This window comes from Vigna unguiculata, chromosome 11 (genome assembly GCF_037176805.1).
Source record: "Vigna unguiculata cultivar grain cowpea cultivar isolate G323 ecotype 2 chromosome 11, ASM3717680v1, whole genome shotgun sequence".
Taxonomy (NCBI): domain Eukaryota; kingdom Viridiplantae; phylum Streptophyta; class Magnoliopsida; order Fabales; family Fabaceae; genus Vigna; species Vigna unguiculata.
The window spans coordinates 42,534,636-42,552,520 of NC_140802.1; the positions used below are offsets into that span (position 1 = coordinate 42,534,636).

Sequence of the window (17,885 nt, forward strand, 5' to 3'; positions counted from 1 at the left end):
AATAAGCAGTTATTATATTTTGTTGTTAATTACAGATCATTTTATCATTAAAATATATTATTTAAAAATCAATTTCACGCTAAATTAAGAAATATCTTATTGTTATCTTATACTACTAAGAACCAAATTATATTTTTTAAGATTCTATTCACAGAATCCCATTCGTTAAAAAAAAAAAAAAAATATCACCATTTACTCTTGAAAAAAATATGAGCAGTCGATTACTTATCTTATTTATCAGGTGGAATAGTTTTGTTGTTCTGAGCTTTTAGTTTTAAACGAATTTTAAAATAAAGTGTTTAGTCACAAATAACTTTATTTTTTTACTTTAGTGTTGAAATGTTTATCTCCTATTTTTTTAAATTGGCTTAATCTTTTTTTAAGGAAAAAACCGGCTTAGTTGTCAGTATTTATGTGGTGAAAATATTTGATTCAATTCTTTTATAATATATAGATGATGATATTTTTGAGTCACTCTTTTTTAACCAATCATTTCGATCATTCTTAAACTATTATATCATATTATTAAAAAAAGTTAAAATAAATAATTGAAGGAGTTAAATATGTGTATGGTCGTGATAGTTTAACTTTTAGTGAAAAATAGAATTAATCCATATTTAAAATCTTTAATCAATCTAATAATCTTACATCAAACTAAAATACTATAAAAATATGTATTTGAAACATTGACTAAATTTAATCAGATCTGATTAAGAGATTAAATCTAAACATTTATAAAATTAAAAAACTAAAATGATTCAAAATTTTTAAGATATATTAATTTATATTTTTATTAAAAATTAAACAACCAAAAACATATTTGAACTTAACCGAAAGATGATGAAAATTGTGAATTAAAGATCATTCAAACAAAATGAATAAAAATATCAAAATATATATATATATATATATATATATATATATATATATATATATAATAACTTAAATCCTGTTATGGTCATCCAATACTACTGTTATTAGCTGAAACCTCATCACATCTTTTAACACATTCTTCTAAAATATTCTATATATACTAATATGTATGTCAAGAAATAGAGTCTCGTAATATAAATACAACTGCGCAAACTTTACTAAGACAATAAAAATCTAATTATGAACAAGTTTTAATTTTATTTTTATAAATACAGTTAAAACGTTATCATTATAATGATTAAATCAACATATAAGTTATAGATGAATAAAACAAACCTATAATATAACTTTCAGAAGCACAAACTTTACTATAAAATAACATATGAATGAATATAGCATCATAAAGTCCAAATAAAAACAACAATGTAAAGATATTATTGAAACCTTGTTAACAAAATATATTAAGAATTATGAACTATCCAATTAAAAAAAAGCGAAAAAACATAAATTGTACTTAATGATAATTGATTTTTTAGCTTTTACCTTTTTGTTTTAATCATCACAAAAGGATGTTAGTATGAATACTAAAAAACAAATGGTAAAAACAACTATGTAAATACGTTACCAATTCCAAAATGATGCAAGAAGAAATATGTAATATAAGAGATTTTAGTTTTAGCATTTTACTTGGAAATAATCATAGGAATCTTATTATATATATATATATATATATATATATATATATATATATATATATATATATGCAATAATAAGATGTGGATATATCTTCAAAATCACAAAAGGTTAATATAGATGTCACTATAAAAGTCTTCTACAATAGTATAACTAGGATTGACATATTTAAAATAAATTTATATTAAAAAATCTATAAATATCCAAGTGCAAAATAGAATAAGAATCACAAATTTTAATAAAAAAAAATAGTTATTACTTTTAACTCCTACTTTTTATTATTCAGTCTATACATTAAAATCTTTTACCTTGTCTCTAGTCTTAGACTAAAAAATATTGTCCTGGTAGGTTTTTTTCCCAAACTAGTGCAATTTTTTTTCCAATTTCCTAAAATGGTGCAGTTTTTTTTTTTTAATTCCCGGCAGAGGTAAGTCGTGAGAAAATGGTATGATTTCATCTTGAAGAAGTCGTGCCAAATTAAGGCGAATTTGATTAAAATAAGCTGAAGTCGTGCCAACATGGAGAGACTTCTGTGTTATGAAGAAGTCGTGCCATATTCAGACGACTTTAATTAACATTTTAAGCAAAGTCGTGCCAATATGGAAAGACTTCAGTATTAAATTGTTAATGAAGAAGTCGGCCCATATTGGAGAGACTTCAGTGTTGTATTGATAATGAAGAAGTCGTATCATATTGGAACGATTTTAGTTCGAATAAAAATTAAATATTTTTTAGTCATGTTAATTAGTTAAATAATAATGCATATAAGTAATTAAAAATTTTATGATGATTTTGGTTTCTTATAATAGGCATTAGAGTTATCTATGAGAGCCTGTGCCACAAGGAGGTCTTCTTCGGTGTTGTCTAGGTCTTAATTGAGGGCTCTGAACTGGATCGTCATCATCATTATCTTCATCTAGACCTAGACGACACCGAAAAAGACCTCCTTGTGACACAGACTCTCGTAGATAACTTTCATGCCCTATTATAAGAAACCAAAATCATCATAAAATTTTTAATTACTTATATGCATTATTATTTAACTAATTAATATGACTAAAAAATATTTAATTTTTATTCGAACTAAAGTCGTTCTAATATGGTACGACTTCTTCATTATCAATACAACACTAAAGTCTCTCCAATATGGGACGACTTCTTCATTAACAATTTAATACTGAAGTCTTTCCATATTGGCACGACTTTGCTTAAAATGTTAATTAAAGTCGTCTGAATATGGCATGACTTCTTCATAACACAGAATTCTCTCCATGTTGCCACGACTTCAGCTTATTTTAATCAAATTCGCCTTAATTTGGCACGACTTCTTCAAGATGAAGTCGTGCCATTTTTTCACGACTTACCTCTGCCGGGAATTAAAAAAAAAACTGCACCATTTTGGGAAATTGGAAAAAAAATTGCACCTGTTTGGGAAAAAAACTGTCCTGGTATAGCTGATGAGATAACCCCAACAAAACCTAAACCCTAACTTTTTATCTCTTGCTCTGGTTGATGACATTTCCTTCGATGTTAGATACAAAGAAACAATAATATCTTTTTTATTAATTTCTGTAATTTCAAAATGTAACTTTTAATCCCTTTTCAAAACATTGGCTCAATTTAGTCCATAAACTTTATAATTGTATGAATTTAGTCCTTATAATCAAATTTTATTAAGTAAATTTGATATTTCAAATACGTTTCATAATAGTTTTTTAATTCACATTAAAGCAAAAATGTATCAAACGATATAAATAACTTAAATGTTATCATGAAATGCATATGAAACGTTAAATCAACTTAACAAAATTTGATAAAAGGACTAAATCCACACAGTTTTAAAGTTGGGAAACTAAATGGAGAAAAACTAATTCCAAATTTCATTCAAAGTTAAGGAACCAAAACATATTTAACCCATTTTTTAATGTTGTTTTTCATAAAATTATATATATATATATATATATATATATATATATATATATATATATATATATATATATATATATATTTGAAGCGAGTATAAATCCCCGGAACTCCATATACTCCGCTATTGGTTTTTCATTTTACCCAAAACACACTACATGCTCGTCTCTTCTATTGTTTGAGTTTGGGTTTGAATTTGAGTTGGACGAGGTTGGAGTTTTGTAATTTCTTGGGGTTCTGAAACTGATAGTCTTCTGAATTAGGGTTTAAGTCTTACACCCAGAGATGGGCAGCCCCTCGAAGAAGAATGAAAGTAAGGGGTTTTTCTCCGCCATGTCTTCCATCTTCACCAACGCTATGCACCGATCGGTCAACGGGTACTTCGTTTTCATCATCCCTTCCTTAATTCACCTCTAAAATATGTCAACTGTAAATGTCTATATTCATATGCTTTCTTTCAACTTTCAAGTAGCATTTGATGATTGCATTTATAGGGTGAAAAAAAAAGTGGTTCCCCGTTAATAGGGTAATTGAAATGCTTTTATTGGATTCTGCAACTAGCCGCTTAGGATATTGCATTCTTACAACACTACAATTTCAGTCTATTCTAGCAGTGTCAAAGCACTTGTCAGTTTTCTCACTAGGATTTGCAACGATTTGGAGCGGAATATAAGCTTATTTACATGATTCTGTTTTTGTTTCCAGGCTTCTTGGATATGAAGGTGTGGAAGTCATTAATCCAGAGGGAGGTAAAGAAGATGCAGAGGAGGAAGCAGAGAGAGGAAGATGGAAACAAGAGGTGTTTGTTTAGTTTATTTTTTGTTTTTTGTTTTTATTTATGGTTGTTTCTAGCATTGTTTTATTTCCAGCTCCCTGTTTGGACATTTAAGATGCTGTCGTAAATTACTGCTCCCTTGAGTTAAATTGTCTGTGTTGTTTGTTCATGATAATGATTCTGACGTATGTCTTGGTTTTATTCTATTTTCTTCTTCTCTTTCTGGAATATGCCTCATTCATTCGTGCTCATATTCTAAACATCTTTTGTATCTTTTTTCCCCTTTGGCTCTTTGTGTAAAGGAAAGAGATGGTTACTGGAAGATGATGCAGAAATATATTGGCTCGGATGTAACATCAATGGTGACACTACCAGTTATTATCTTTGAACCGATGACTATGCTTCAGAAAATGGCCGAGGTCTGTTTACTTTTAGTTTGTCATTGCTGATGGTTTCTTAATTTGTAGTATCAATTGATTGATTTTAAATTGCTTGAACTAGTTGATGGAGTACTCCTACTTGTTAGATCAGGCAGATGAATCAGAGGATCCATACATGCGGTTAGTTTATGCAAGTGAGTTATTTTCATCCCTTTTTATTTTGCTTTTCTAACTTTTTTTGCCCAATCGAACTGAAAATTCTTCGGACGATATAGTTTTGGGTAGGACTGAATGTCAAACCAGAGGCATTCTAACCAGTTTTTATCAAGGATTTATTTTACTGGCCTCAAATATCTTCATCTGAGGCTTTTTGTATTAGCTATTGTTCTTCAATCTTCCAGTTGCACTGTAGTAAGTTTAGGAATTCGTTTTCCTAATTATTTCTTCACTGTTGTACTTTATGATAATCATCAAAGCATCATGGGCTATATCGGTGTACTTTGCTTACCAACGAACCTGGAAGCCTTTTAATCCTATCCTTGGAGAGACTTATGAAATGACTAATCACGGCGGAATTACATTTCTTGCAGAACAGGTATTCTCTCTGATGCAGCATGCTCTACATTACTTTCTGTTCTTCCCTCTCTCTGTGCATTTGTCTTTGGAATATAGGGTTCTTAAGGACCTTGAAATAAAAATTTCTTCTCATTTTTTCCTTTTGTGGATTTTCTTATCTCTCTCTTTCTCTCTCTGTATATAAAAGAGATTATTTTAAATTTCAGGTGAGTCATCATCCCCCAATGAGTGCTGGGCATGCTGAGAATGAGCATTTTACATATGATGTGACTTCAAAGTTGAAAACTAAGTTTTTGGGAAATTCTGTTGACGTTTACCCTGTTGGAAGGTGACAGTTATATTGCAGTTGTTTAGTAGATTCCCTCTGTTATATCATTTTATTCTTGTTACTGATGTTGTTTTGTATTATTCTAAGTTCCAACTCTGATTGATGTGTTCGCCTATGGCACTGCTAATGAAAGAGTTTCGATGACATCTCTATGATGTGAAGAGATTTAATGTATTTTCAAGCAGGGTAGAGACATTTATGGGGTTATTTGATGAATATGCATATTTTTTCCAAGCTAATTATAATACTTTCTTATAAGGATCTCCTTATGGTACAGTATATAGCTATGCAGGAAAATAACTTGATTTAATACTAGTTCTGATCTGAATTGTCCTGTTCTATTGTTATTTTCTGTTTGAAAGGACTTGTATGTTTTCAGAACGCGTGTGACTCTTAAGAGAGATGGTGTAGTCTTGGATCTGGTGCCACCTCCTACAAAGGTTAACAACCTCATATTTGGCCGTACTTGGATTGATTCGCCTGGGGAAATGATAATGACTAATCTGACAACTGGAGACAAAGCTGTACTATATTTTCAACCATGTGGATGGTTCGGGTCTGTATCATTTCTGTTTCTACTTTCTTAAGAAGCCATTAATACTTTTTTAATTAGTTTGCGCCAGTTCTATATTGGATTTAGATTTCAACATTTGAGCAATTTGTTAATTTATTCTATTACAGCTTTCACTTCAATGTCTAATGACATTGAAATTATTTTCTTGGCAACGTGGCATTGAATATTTTTGTTTCACATGACTCTGTTTTCATTGATCACTAGTTTACATGACAAGTTTTTCCTATTAAAACTAATCTATTTGAAAATAATTGAGGGGACTGAATTGTTTCTGCCTTCATTTAGGATTTCTATACTTTACTTCTTTCTCTACTCTACTCAGCTATTTAGGTATCTTATTATTGTCAATATATCTAACCTTTAATAGGCTATCTATTTCTTGATCTCTTGTAGTGCCGGTCGATATGAAGTGGATGGATATATCTATAATTCTTCTGAGGAGCCTAAAATATTAATGACTGGGAAGTGGAACGAGTCAATGAGTTATCAACCCTGTGATTCAGAAGGAGAGCCTCTCCCAAACACAGAATTGAAAGAGGTGATTTGTCAATAAAAAATCTTCAGAAAAAATTTGAGATTAATTGCAATTAAAGTTCATGGTAACTTTGCTTCAAAAACTAGGCATCTTGGTCTTAATGTTTGATGATAAATAACACCTTTGAAACTTTAATCTTTTACCAAGTTGAATAGCATCATGTGATTCACGTAGCCGATATCATGTAGTGGACAAACCTTTGTTGTTGTACTGTTTGAGGATAAAGTGATGGTCTATCTTGTTACACTTGGTTGGTTTAGGTTAGAGTTGTAGAGACCAATGCAAACAGCCGTAGTTTTTACCCAGTTTAGGAACTTTCACAAGCCAAGAGTGCATGGGAAGCCATGTGAATATTGTTGATCCATCAACCCTGAGCTCCTCAAAAGAAGAAAACAGCTTTTGTCTTTTCTTCGCACTTCCATCAAGCACAAAAGTGGTGACATTGAACTCATTTTTTTTTTAACTATTTCTATTAGTTTACTTTGCTTCTGCTCTTTCCTTTTTAAGAAACCTAAATTTACGCTGGAAATTCTGAACCTATCTTTAAAAGGCTAATCTTTTGAAGGAACCTCATGATGTGATGCAAGAAGACATTAATATATTGTAGTATATTAGGTCGGTTTCTAGTACACATCTGTTGACAAAGTGCATAATCCATTGAAATCCAGCTTTTAGTCTTATTTATGAATTCTTTTGTTAGAAGTTATAACCATTGCAATCAATAATCTCACACGTCACTTTGGATAAGAAATAATTTTGCACTTATACTTTACTGTTATGTTATATTGATTGGTGAGGACACTAATACCTTAAAGTTCCTGATCATTGTCGTCCTTGGCATTTCCACTGATTTTATTCTGCAGGTTTGGCATGTAGCTGATGTTCCAAAGAATGACAAATTTCAGTATACATATTTTGCTCATAAAATAAACAGCTTTGACACTGCCCCTAGAAAGTTGTTGGCATCAGACTCTCGTCTACGCCCAGATAGATATGCACTTGAGATGGGTGATCTTTCAAAATCCGGGGCAGAAAAGAGCAGGTTCTTTACGCTTTCTTTTATTGCTCCTGTCCCTGTGTCCAAAAAATCAGCAGAGCATTTTAGAAGCGCTAATACTAATGTAATGTAAATATAAGTAACAGACAACAGTCAACATAATCTTTATCGTGTGGGTGGGGGTTCGGTTTTAATTGATCATTCTGTGGCCTTACGTATTGATATCTCCTGCCCAAGGGAGTGGCTGGAAATTAAAACCATTCTGTAATCTCTTGAGAATTTGTTAGGCTTCTCTGCTACTGTCATCCTCTTTCTCAAATGGAAATGGGTTAGTTTCACAAATCACCAAAGAAATTTGGTTAGATGATTCCTAGGATATTTATCCTTCACTTGTTTCCTTTCAGTTTGGAGGAGAGGCAGCGTGCTGAAAAGAGAACCCGAGAAGAAAAAGGCCATAAGTTCACGCCTAGATGGTTTGATTTAACTGAAGAAGTGACAGCAACTCCTTGGGGTGATTTGGAAATCTATCAATATAATGGTAAATACATTGAACATCGGGCAGCTGCAGATAACTCGGGAGGCATTGATGATTGTGATGTCAAATCAATTGAATTCAATCCATGGCAGTTTGGTAATTTGGCCGCGGAATGAATCGGTTTCAATTTGCCTTTTGTTTTCGGATGCTGCAGTTGGTTCATGTAACATTGTATTGATACAACGAACAAATCTAATTTTATTTTGGTTTGTTGGCTTGTGATTATTGTAATATCCGCAAAACATTAGTATTTTGATTCTCTCACAGATACAATGTTTTTTGTTTTTGCATGGATGGTGGCAGGCCATAGCCCGTGAGGGTTGCCTTGATTGAACTTGTATATATCCGTTGCTGTCCACTGGTGTTTTTGCTAGTGTCAAACATGCAAGATATTCCAGGTTTTCCTCAATAATTTGCTTGGGGGCAAAACAAAAGAAAGGGTAAGATGCGCAATTCTAAATAATTAAAAATAACTGGTATATATGATATTTGCGGTATGAATTTGAAGCCTGTGACATGCTTTGCACTTTTAGACCAATATGCATATCACCTGAGTGTGTCTTGTGGGATTCCTACGTTCATTTTGGTAGCCAGAAGAATCTGGGGGAAGAGAGTGAAAGTGCCCTTGTTTTCTAGGTTAGGATCAGATAGTGCAAGTGCCCTTTCTTGTTTTTAGATTTGAGAAATTATAGTTGTAAATTAATTTTGTATTTTTTTTTTACAAATAATTGATAGAGATAAAAAGGTTATTATAAAAGGTTGGGGGTAGAAATATTACAGCTATTTATTGTCAGCCTTTTCTTTTCCACCACTTTCTTTGTTATATTTACCTTTATCAGTCATTGACTGCAACTGATATTAATTTAATTGCGATGGATCACATCCCTTGATTATTTTGATCAATTAAATGCAATATTTTTCACAGCACATCTTTTAAGATCATAATTAGGTATTTGCATGAATTTTTAATAACGCATGTTCAATTGGTCCCCACACGACTTTTTCATTACTGTTTTTACCATTGCCTTGTCTGATTCGAACGATAGGTTGATTTGTACGCACTACCCAAAAAGGTGCACACCATGATTCTGTATTCAGTATTTGGTTTTCTATTTTGATTGTTTTGAATTTGGCATAGTTTCAAAAATACGTTTGTTACACAAACTTTTCCAGAAAACTTAATTTTACACGTCGCTTTTTTTGAATTGGGTTTTTAAACTTAAATTTAACTCATTTAAGTTTATAACCATTAATTGAAGCATGTCCTTGGAGGTGTAATACTATCTACTTGATCCTCAACTTTTGTTCTTTCTCCCTTTTTCCTTGTGGGTGTGACTGAGATCTGAATGTGACTTGTACGTCAAGTAAATTACATTTAAGTTACGTGACCTTTAATCTCCCTCCAACTACGCACTTGATCCCTAGCTTCCTCTTCCAAACTTCTTCCGATCATTGTTACTTGTTTTTTTCTACTTTTCTTTTCTCTATCTCACTTCATTTTTTACTCCATCGCCATGTCAGTTCATAGGTCACAGTCACACTTTTGACTGTCCTTGCTGTACTTATTTTGTGACTTCTTAAAATCAATCATTTTTATAGACAATTCTCAGTTTTATTTATTAAGGTGAAGTTTACATTGACTCTACATTTGGTCTATTTTATATTAAGGGGATATTTTTAATACAATTCTCTATGAAAATTTTAAGTTTAATTCAATTTAATAAAATCCATTTATAAGATAAAATTCACGTACCAAAAATTCATTCTCTTTAGTTTATGTGATTAGAATACATTAATTAAAATATATTAAACCTTTTTCATTGCTGCACCGAGAATCCAACAAAGGTGGGCATTGCGAAGAGGATTGGGTTACCTGCAAATAAGCTTTTGTTTAATCTTTGTTCTGCTTGTTTTCTCTGAGGTATCAGTTATTCTTTGGATCCAAAATTTCACGGGGATTGAAAACACAGATCTGTAACTAATGATTCGACCATGGCATGAACATGATCTTTAATACAAGACAATGAAACAGAGGTTTTCTTTTCCAGCTTTCTTGGGGAAGGAATATGGATTCCTCTGTCTTCAATCAAATTAGTAAGAAGTGGAACAACACACGCCATCTCTTTCGTGGGCCACCTTGCATTTCCTCTTCATCACGTGCCCTTACCCTTTTCCAACCCAATTCAATTCCTAAAGGACAAATCCTTTTCAGTTTTTTCCTTCTTTTTATTCCTAACACACAATTGTTTACTCAGGATAATGTTTATACCAACGTCGTACAATTACTTCAACAAACTATAATATTATTGTTTTTTTTTTTAATGAAAGAACATAAAACTGTGCTTAATCAGAAACTAAATTTTTATGTGTTATGCACAAACATTTAACGAATCATAACTAGTTGTGTTATATTGAAAGACAGCAACATGTGTTGCATTGCAAGCTTGCTTGTTTGGTTGAACTAACTTTCTCCAAAGTAATCAATGCTTGGTTTGGTTTTGCATCTGTTTCTCACTTAACCAACTCTAATGTAACTCATCACACCACCTATAAGAGAAAAAAAAAAACTAAATTAACTACATTATATATAAACATTCTTGTTTAACTTTTTATACGAACCTACTTGTGAATTCTATAAAACATAGATAAACTCAAATTTATTTTTCCTAAACAAGCTTGTCCATTTTGACAGTGACATCACATTATCTCTACAAATAAAATAAGGAAGACAAAAAGAAAATAGACGTAGTGACGTGGATGATATGATATGAGACCCTTTTTTGGCTAAAATGAAACAAAGGACGTGGTTCAGCCACTGCACCGCTGCCACGTGTAACGATAACCCAAGTCTTTCTCTGGAGACCTACACGTGTCCACATCAGGCAGCAATAATATTTAATATTTTGTCACTATAGTTTCTCTTATATACTCTGCTACAGTCAAAATCGTCACTTTTAATATTGTATTTGCAACAGTATGAAACATTATTACACTATAACGACGTATTGACAGAGATTCCCAAACGCCGTTTATCAAGCAGAACGCAACTCTTATTGGTGTTGAAATTGATAATGATATAAATGATAACGAGTGTACCAAATTTCTACCCTCTACATCACATTACTTAGTTTCTTAATTTTATATTTGATGGATTATGAGAATTGAATATAATAAAAAGTTTGTTTTGTCGTCCATACAAATATTATCTTTAACACGAAAAACCGTGTAATAATATTCATGACAAAAAAGTAAAAGTGTCACGCTTCTCTCACCCACCCTCCCACTAAAACCTCATATTATATATATATATATATATATATATATATATATATATCCATTATATTATACACATATTTAGACATTATTAATTAATTAATTATTATTATTATACTGTATAATTCAAATGAGAGGCGTAATAGCGGAAAATAAATAAAATAAAAAAATGATGGAATTTTGCAATTACGTACTTACCTTCCCAACGCTTTTCACCTTTAACCTGCGATATCCGGTGGAGTTAACTGCAATAACCGGTACATCCGGTGGGCGGGTTGGTCATATAGTGCTTTGGGGGTTTAAGCGAAGGATGGGAAGCTTTACCAGAGGGTTTTGGGATTCAAAGCAACAAATTGTTTTCTTTTTCTTTTCAATTTAGTTTCCTGAGACAAAAACAAACCAAATCATGAGACAAATTGCTTCTGTGATAAAAAAAGTAGTGTTGTTGATTTTATTGGTTCACTTCGAAATTTGAAATTCGCCGATCTTACATTCGCCGGAATTTCGCTTCGTCCGGTTCAAATTCTGTTCTGTGAAGGGAAACAGGTAAGGTTATTTTGTTTCACCGAAGGTTTTTATGACAGTGATTTTGATTGCTGGAGGATGAAATTAATGGGAAATTGTGTTGTATGGTTATGTTGAAACTTCAGAATTTTCGGTCTCGTTTTCTTTACCCGAGTTGAATCTCCGTTTTTCTTTGGGTTTTGCTTGTTTTTTTAAGATCGGTCTTGCTTCGTTGTTTCAGATCCCTACTACGGTATCTGTTTTGAATTTTTTTGACTTTTCCCGTGAACCTGTCTGAAATCTCGTTTGGTTTTGCTTCTTCCTTGATTTGAGCGCATGGTGTCTTATATGAGCTGAATTGTTTTGTAAAGCTTTTTTTATCTTCTTCTGAATCTGTTTTCGTTGTGTGATCCTCTGTATTTATGCCTTTATCATCAATTGCCTGGATCTGGTGAAAGTTACTTAATTAACTTTCTCTGGGTTTGGCATATGAAGGGACTGATTTTTAACTCTGAAAGATTGAGTTGCAATTAATGGTATTTGCCGAATCTAGTTTTTTGTTATTGCAAATATTCTGTTGTCATCTCTCTATGATATCTTCTCAAATCTTGGAATGGAAACATGCACTTTTTTTTTTTAAATTTCTTTTAGACTATGGTCTTAAAAGTTTTTTTTTTTTTTTTTTCCTTTTTAAAGAAACGAACATGTTTTTGAGATGCCCCACCAGATATACCCTCACACCCAAGCATTGCGTAGTTATAAGGGAAGGGTGGGACTATTTAATTCGTAGTCTTTCTCTTAGATATTTATTTTATCATTCTAGACGAAATTCACTAACGTAAAACTTTGTACAATACTTACTATTTACTTCTACTGGTAGTGAAACTGTAATGCATCTGATCTTTTACTTATGGGTATGCTGTCAGGCTTTCAAATTGTGGCTTGTTAAGTCGAGCAAGAAGAAAAGTGCTCATTTATCGGATAGTGGGTGTTGATTGCTGATTATCTGTGCTTGATCCGTCTGTTCTGGCATGGTTTCTAAGATATGGTCTTACAGAAGAGGATAGAGTACGGATTTAATGGCTATCAGGCTCCTGCCATGCCCCGAGCTTCTCGCTCAGTTAGGGTAAATATGTTCTGCTTCTCATGTGGGGCTGGTTAATACTTCAATTTACGTAAGATTTCATGAAAACAATATTTATAATTGTTTTGTTAAAATGTTTCCTAGAGGAGGGCTAAATTTCAAAGAGCGGAAGACAAGCAAAAGTGTGCATTTGACTTATTGGCCACCGTAGCTGGTAAACTATTACAAGAGAGAGAGAATCCGGCCATTTCTAGTGATACATCATCAAATAAGGATCAGTGTAGATTTGTCAAAGATTGCCATGATGCAAATAAACCATCCAAATCTGAGCTTTCTGACGAAGGAAATTGTGACAAAAAAAGTTTGAATGAATTCCCACATCCTGCAATTGATGACCATGCAAAGATTGCTTCTATAGTTACTAGTTCTAGTTGCTTAGAGAGGTTCATTGCAAATACATGGGTGGATGACAATAGCCATATAAAAATGGAAAATGTTACTAGCGAAGTCAAATTAGATCCTTCCGGTTACCCAAAGGAAAGTCAGTTCAAGATAGATGGCAATACAGGTAAAGGAAAGGATGGGATGCATGAGTTGGAGAAGGTGCCCATTGGCAGTGGGATTGAGATGTACAGTTTTGGGGATCCGCTGGATGAAAATCCTCCTGCGTTGATCAGTTTAGGTGGCAGTGCCAAATTGTCTGGGTATAAGGATAGGATTCCTTGTAGCTTGTTGTCCAAAGGTTGTAACAATGTACCAGTAGTTAGTAGAGATGATGACGAAAACTCTTCTGGGTGTACTCACCCTATTAATACTAAAACCAACGCTTTTAGGCCGAAGGATTGTATAGATGACAGTGGAATAAGTAAAAGACTGGCTTCCAACTTTCAGAAAGTTGCTCGAAAGCCGAAGCATGACACACTTTCTAACCGTGGTGAGTTCATGCTTATGGTATGAGATTAATTTAACCTTCATCCTTCTTTGCTTGTTCACTGTTTTTTTAATTGGAAACGTGCTAATTTTAGATGGGGTTTGGAGGAAAACTTGCCACAATCAGAGGAAGTGCAATAAGCGCCAAATTTCTCAGATGAATATTCCTTTCAAAAAGAGGAAGCTTTTTAATTATAAGTCTGTCTCAAATTCTAGTGGATTTACCAGGAGTGGTGGAATTTATTATTCACCCAAGAATTGTAGTAATCCGGATGCTTGTGACTCACTTCCCGGGATGCACAGAGGTTTTACGCATTCCCTCTATGTGGCTTCCTTCTTACTGTTTGATTTTTGCTTCACCTCTGTATTTAAGGATCTCATGGAATATTTGTTTAAATAAGTTTCAAATCTTTGATGCAGACCCTGGAATTCCATCCTTGGAGGCATGTCAGCACCAGATGTTACGACGAATAGGTTCCCATGGTATGCGAAGATTAAGGGGGCAGTTCTTTATGTATTCTTTGACTTGATCGGTATCTTCAAAGCGGTTCTTACATGTAAACTTCTTTCTTTTAACCAGTGAAGCTTAGGATCAAGTCATTTAGAGTGCCAGAGCTTTTTATAGAGGTTCCAGAAACTGCAACAATTGGGTCCTTGAAGGTATAATAATTTATATATTTGGTCATCTACATACCATTTTCGCATTTCTAGATGTTTGCGAGGAATGACATCTGTGTAATTTATAAGTTGCTTTTACATTTTAGGAATCCATTCCATTTGCATGTTTCTTCCATCACAAGTTCAGTTTGCTGTATTTCTTATAGCATTTTGGTCTGCAGAGGACAGTAATGGATGCAGTGACTGCTGTACTCGGAAGTGAATTGCATATTGGTGTTTTTCTCCAGGGAAAGAAAGTTAGGGATGATAGTAAAACACTACTTCAAACTGGAATTTCTCATCATAACCAGCTTGATGCTTTGGGTTTCACCTTGGAGCCTAATTCTTCACAAAGCCTACCGATTGTATGTGCTGCACATTCTCCCTGTTCTGGCGCTGACGTAACTCCACCTGTATTAAGGTAGTGTATAACCTTCAAGTGAAGTTGTATGGTAGGAACTGGGATTGTCCATTAGTGTTCCTAATTATTTGTACTCGAACACACTGTGGACTTTATATTTTCTCTTAGAAATGAGGTGTTTATATACTTGATTCAATTATTCTAGTACCACTGGCATGTTTTTGTATGAACTATTATTCATACTGTCATCTTATAAATATTATTTAGTTTATATTTCTGAAAATTATTGTTCAGGTGTCCTTCTAGTCCAGCTGTAATTCATCAGAGCATTCAAGGCAATTCTGACACGTTACCGGAGGATCAAGTAGCAAGTTTTGGTAGCCAATTCGAAAGTGATAATGATTCGGCACCTTCTCCTGCTAACACTTCTGTTGACAAAGGTATGGAAGATTTCAAAGAATTGGTTACTGTTCTTGAAAAGGGTAAGGAGGAACTAGCTATGGTATCTGTACCCCAGAAGCCAAGGCGATCAGAAATGGTACAGCGCCGAATACGTAGGCCTTTCTCTGTAGATGAAGTAGAAGCACTGGTTCAAGCAGTTGAAAAACTAGGAACCGGAAGGTAAGATATACACGAGACTTTGTCTTGACAATAATATTTTCTTTTCCATAAGCTGGCCAGACAATAGTATTGGTCATGTTTGTTCTAGTATTCCATCCTGTTGCTTGTGAGGGCGTGTGGATAATAGTCGTCTTTATTTTCAGTGACTGGATTCTTGGAGAGATTTCCTCATACAATCCCTTTATGTTGTGTTTTTATTTTCTTTCGAAAAAATATAATCAGGTGGCGTGATGTTAAGCTTTGTGCTTTCGATAATGCAAAGCATCGGACATATGTGGATTTGAAGGTAAAAGCATGTGATCCTTTTTTGCTTGGAAACTGCAGTACTGTATATGCTATTATGTAAATGACTCTTAAAACATGTTTAACTCGATATTACCTGCTTGTCTAGTGCTATTTCCCGTTATCAGGTCTTATCTTTTAAATAGATTTTGATGTATAATAACTTGAGGTTTTTAAATGTTTTGGGTCCTATAATTTCTACATATTCAGGTTTTGATTCTTAATTAATCCCCTTAGTTTATTATTTGAGGTTTAGTCATAGATCCTTAGAAGTTTCATTCGTTTGGACTTTATTTCATATACAAGTTGTTATATTCTAAGGTATTATTAGTCTTTATTTCCACCAAAAAACTAATCCCTTATAGTTTCCATGTATTTTGGGTAGCAAGACCCACAAAACTAAAAATATGGCTACTGATATTCAGAAAAGTTAATCATAAAAATCAAAACATAATGAGATACAAGTGTCCAAAATCCTAATCAAACCAAAACTTAGTTATTCCTCATGTTTCTGCCTTTTGTAAAACTACTGCAAGATGTTGATTGAATCTATGAAAAGATGAAGACCATTTTGATAATCATGGACTTTTTGTTTCCTTACTGAGCAGGCATGGCAGAGAAATATTTTACACGTGATTTTGGGGTTGTTGCAGGATAAATGGAAAACACTAGTGCACACTGCCAGAATATCCCCTCAGCAAAGAAGGGGTGAACCTGTTCCCCAAGAACTTTTGGACAGGGTTCTAGTGGCCCACGCATATTGGTCCCATCAGCAGACTAAGCAACCGCAGAAGCAGCATCCGGAAACTGAAACCGTCTTCTCCTTCAATCGTAAGGGGCAGGGGTTGTCATCAGCATGTGGCCAAGTGGATGAAAGTGTTTTGGTTTCTGACTTTTGTTATTAGTGTCCTTTTCTTTTGCTTTCAATAAATATTTATGAAGTTTACCTGTGAATGAACCATGTAAAAAGTGATGATGACAAGGTACACAGGATCGGGTTCGTGTAAAATTATCTCTGCTCCTGATGTAGATCTTTTCCTGCGTGGAGACTGCTTCTTGTAAATGATTGATGTAATAAAGTGCTCCCTAACACAATTCTTTCCACTGTAAATATTTAATTGCTGTTGTACAGAATCGTTGTGTTTTTACTTCTAGATAGATGACATTCACTTTTACAATTTACCTATCTAATTTCTGAAGATATGCTTCTGAAAAGATAACTACAGTTGCATGTGAACTTGTTTTGGAAAAAAGAAATACAAGTTGATCTGAATTTCGATTACAATTTGTGGGTAGTTAATGTAGTTTTTATTTTTTCATTCTGAAAGAATGAATTCAAATTTTTTTGAAAGATAATCTCAAATGTAAAAAAGAGGGTAACACACTTCTATATTACTTTTTTTAGAATGAAGTAGTATATGATTTTGATTTCTTTTTCTAGAGCATATAGAAATTATTCTACTTAGATCCATTTTTCTTGAAGATCGTACCACTTTTGTTTGTCAAAATAATATGAAGAGTTAGAAACTAAAATTATTTCCATTCTCGAAATTTAGGTATGTTTAATTTAGTTATTAAGTAATATAATTGCTAATTAAACATTATCTCAAATCAATTCCTATAAATTTATTGTAGAAAGAAGGTAAAATACAATAAGGAAAAAAAATAGAGTAAAAAATAGCGTGGGCCAAAAGAAAAATCGCCACTCTCTCAATTTATTGCACACAATTTTAAACCATTCAAATAGTAATAATTAATATTACTATTTTATTTCTTTCTGATCTATCGATTGTCACATAATTTGATATTTTTAAGAGAAAATATGTATTTGAAACAAAAATAATCAGAGTTAAAAGATATGATTTCATTCCAACAAACGACAAGGAAAAATGTTTTCTTTCCAGTTTTTGGTTTAATTTTATAATAAGAAAGTTAAAAAAATATATAATTAAATGAACATGGTACTTCCTTTTGAATAAAGACC

The 17,885-nt window shown here is 32.9% G+C and overlaps 2 protein-coding genes across 3 annotated transcripts; both read left to right on the top strand.

The window, feature by feature from the left end:
• The first annotated feature begins 3,606 nt into the window (after positions 1–3,606).
• On the top strand, positions 3,607–8,601 carry LOC114169764 (oxysterol-binding protein-related protein 3C-like). Its single transcript, XM_028055057.2, has 10 exons — positions 3,607–3,866; positions 4,195–4,288; positions 4,567–4,683; positions 4,766–4,838; positions 5,121–5,239; positions 5,427–5,548; positions 5,928–6,104; positions 6,516–6,660; positions 7,521–7,699; positions 8,059–8,601. The coding sequence occupies exons 1-10, from the start codon at positions 3,775–3,777 to the stop codon at positions 8,303–8,305; spliced, it is 1,365 nt and encodes a 454-aa protein (XP_027910858.1). The 5' UTR covers positions 3,607–3,774; the 3' UTR covers positions 8,306–8,601.
• A 3,140-nt stretch (positions 8,602–11,741) lies between these two features.
• LOC114169292 (telomere repeat-binding protein 5-like) lies at positions 11,742–16,996 on the top strand. 2 transcript variants are annotated; one of them, XM_028054376.2, is made up of 10 exons: positions 11,742–12,008; positions 12,893–13,092; positions 13,195–13,984; positions 14,076–14,285; positions 14,401–14,463; positions 14,561–14,640; positions 14,820–15,058; positions 15,293–15,619; positions 15,842–15,905; positions 16,510–16,996. In XM_028054376.2, exons 2-10 carry the CDS (start codon positions 13,012–13,014, stop codon positions 16,804–16,806), a joined length of 2,151 nt encoding a protein of 716 aa, XP_027910177.1. In that variant the 5' UTR covers positions 11,742–12,008; positions 12,893–13,011; the 3' UTR covers positions 16,807–16,996. The 2 variants fall into 2 exon arrangements, with proteins under 2 accessions (XP_027910177.1, XP_027910178.1); XM_028054377.2 differs by having other exon boundaries at positions 16,555–16,996.
• The last annotated feature ends 889 nt before the right edge of the window (positions 16,997–17,885 follow it).

What these genes read in the sequence shown, in the direction of transcription:
- LOC114169292 (XM_028054376.2), top strand. Translation starts at nt 13,012, where the DNA reads ATGGTCTTACAGAAGAGGATAGAGTACGGATTTAATGGCTATCAGGCT. An exon ending in GAGCTTCTCGCTCAGTTAGG is followed by an intron (nt 13,093 to 13,194) that starts GTAAATATGTTC and finishes AATGTTTCCTAG; the next exon opens with AGGAGGGCTAAATTTCAAAG. An exon ending in ACTTCCCGGGATGCACAGAG is followed by an intron (nt 14,286 to 14,400) that starts GTTTTACGCATT and finishes TCTTTGATGCAG; the next exon opens with ACCCTGGAATTCCATCCTTG.
- LOC114169764 (XM_028055057.2), top strand. Translation starts at nt 3,775, where the DNA reads ATGGGCAGCCCCTCGAAGAAGAATGAAAGTAAGGGGTTTTTCTCCGCC. An exon ending in CATGCGGTTAGTTTATGCAA is followed by an intron (nt 4,839 to 5,120) that starts GTGAGTTATTTT and finishes TAATCATCAAAG; the next exon opens with CATCATGGGCTATATCGGTG. An exon ending in GACGTTTACCCTGTTGGAAG is followed by an intron (nt 5,549 to 5,927) that starts GTGACAGTTATA and finishes GTATGTTTTCAG; the next exon opens with AACGCGTGTGACTCTTAAGA.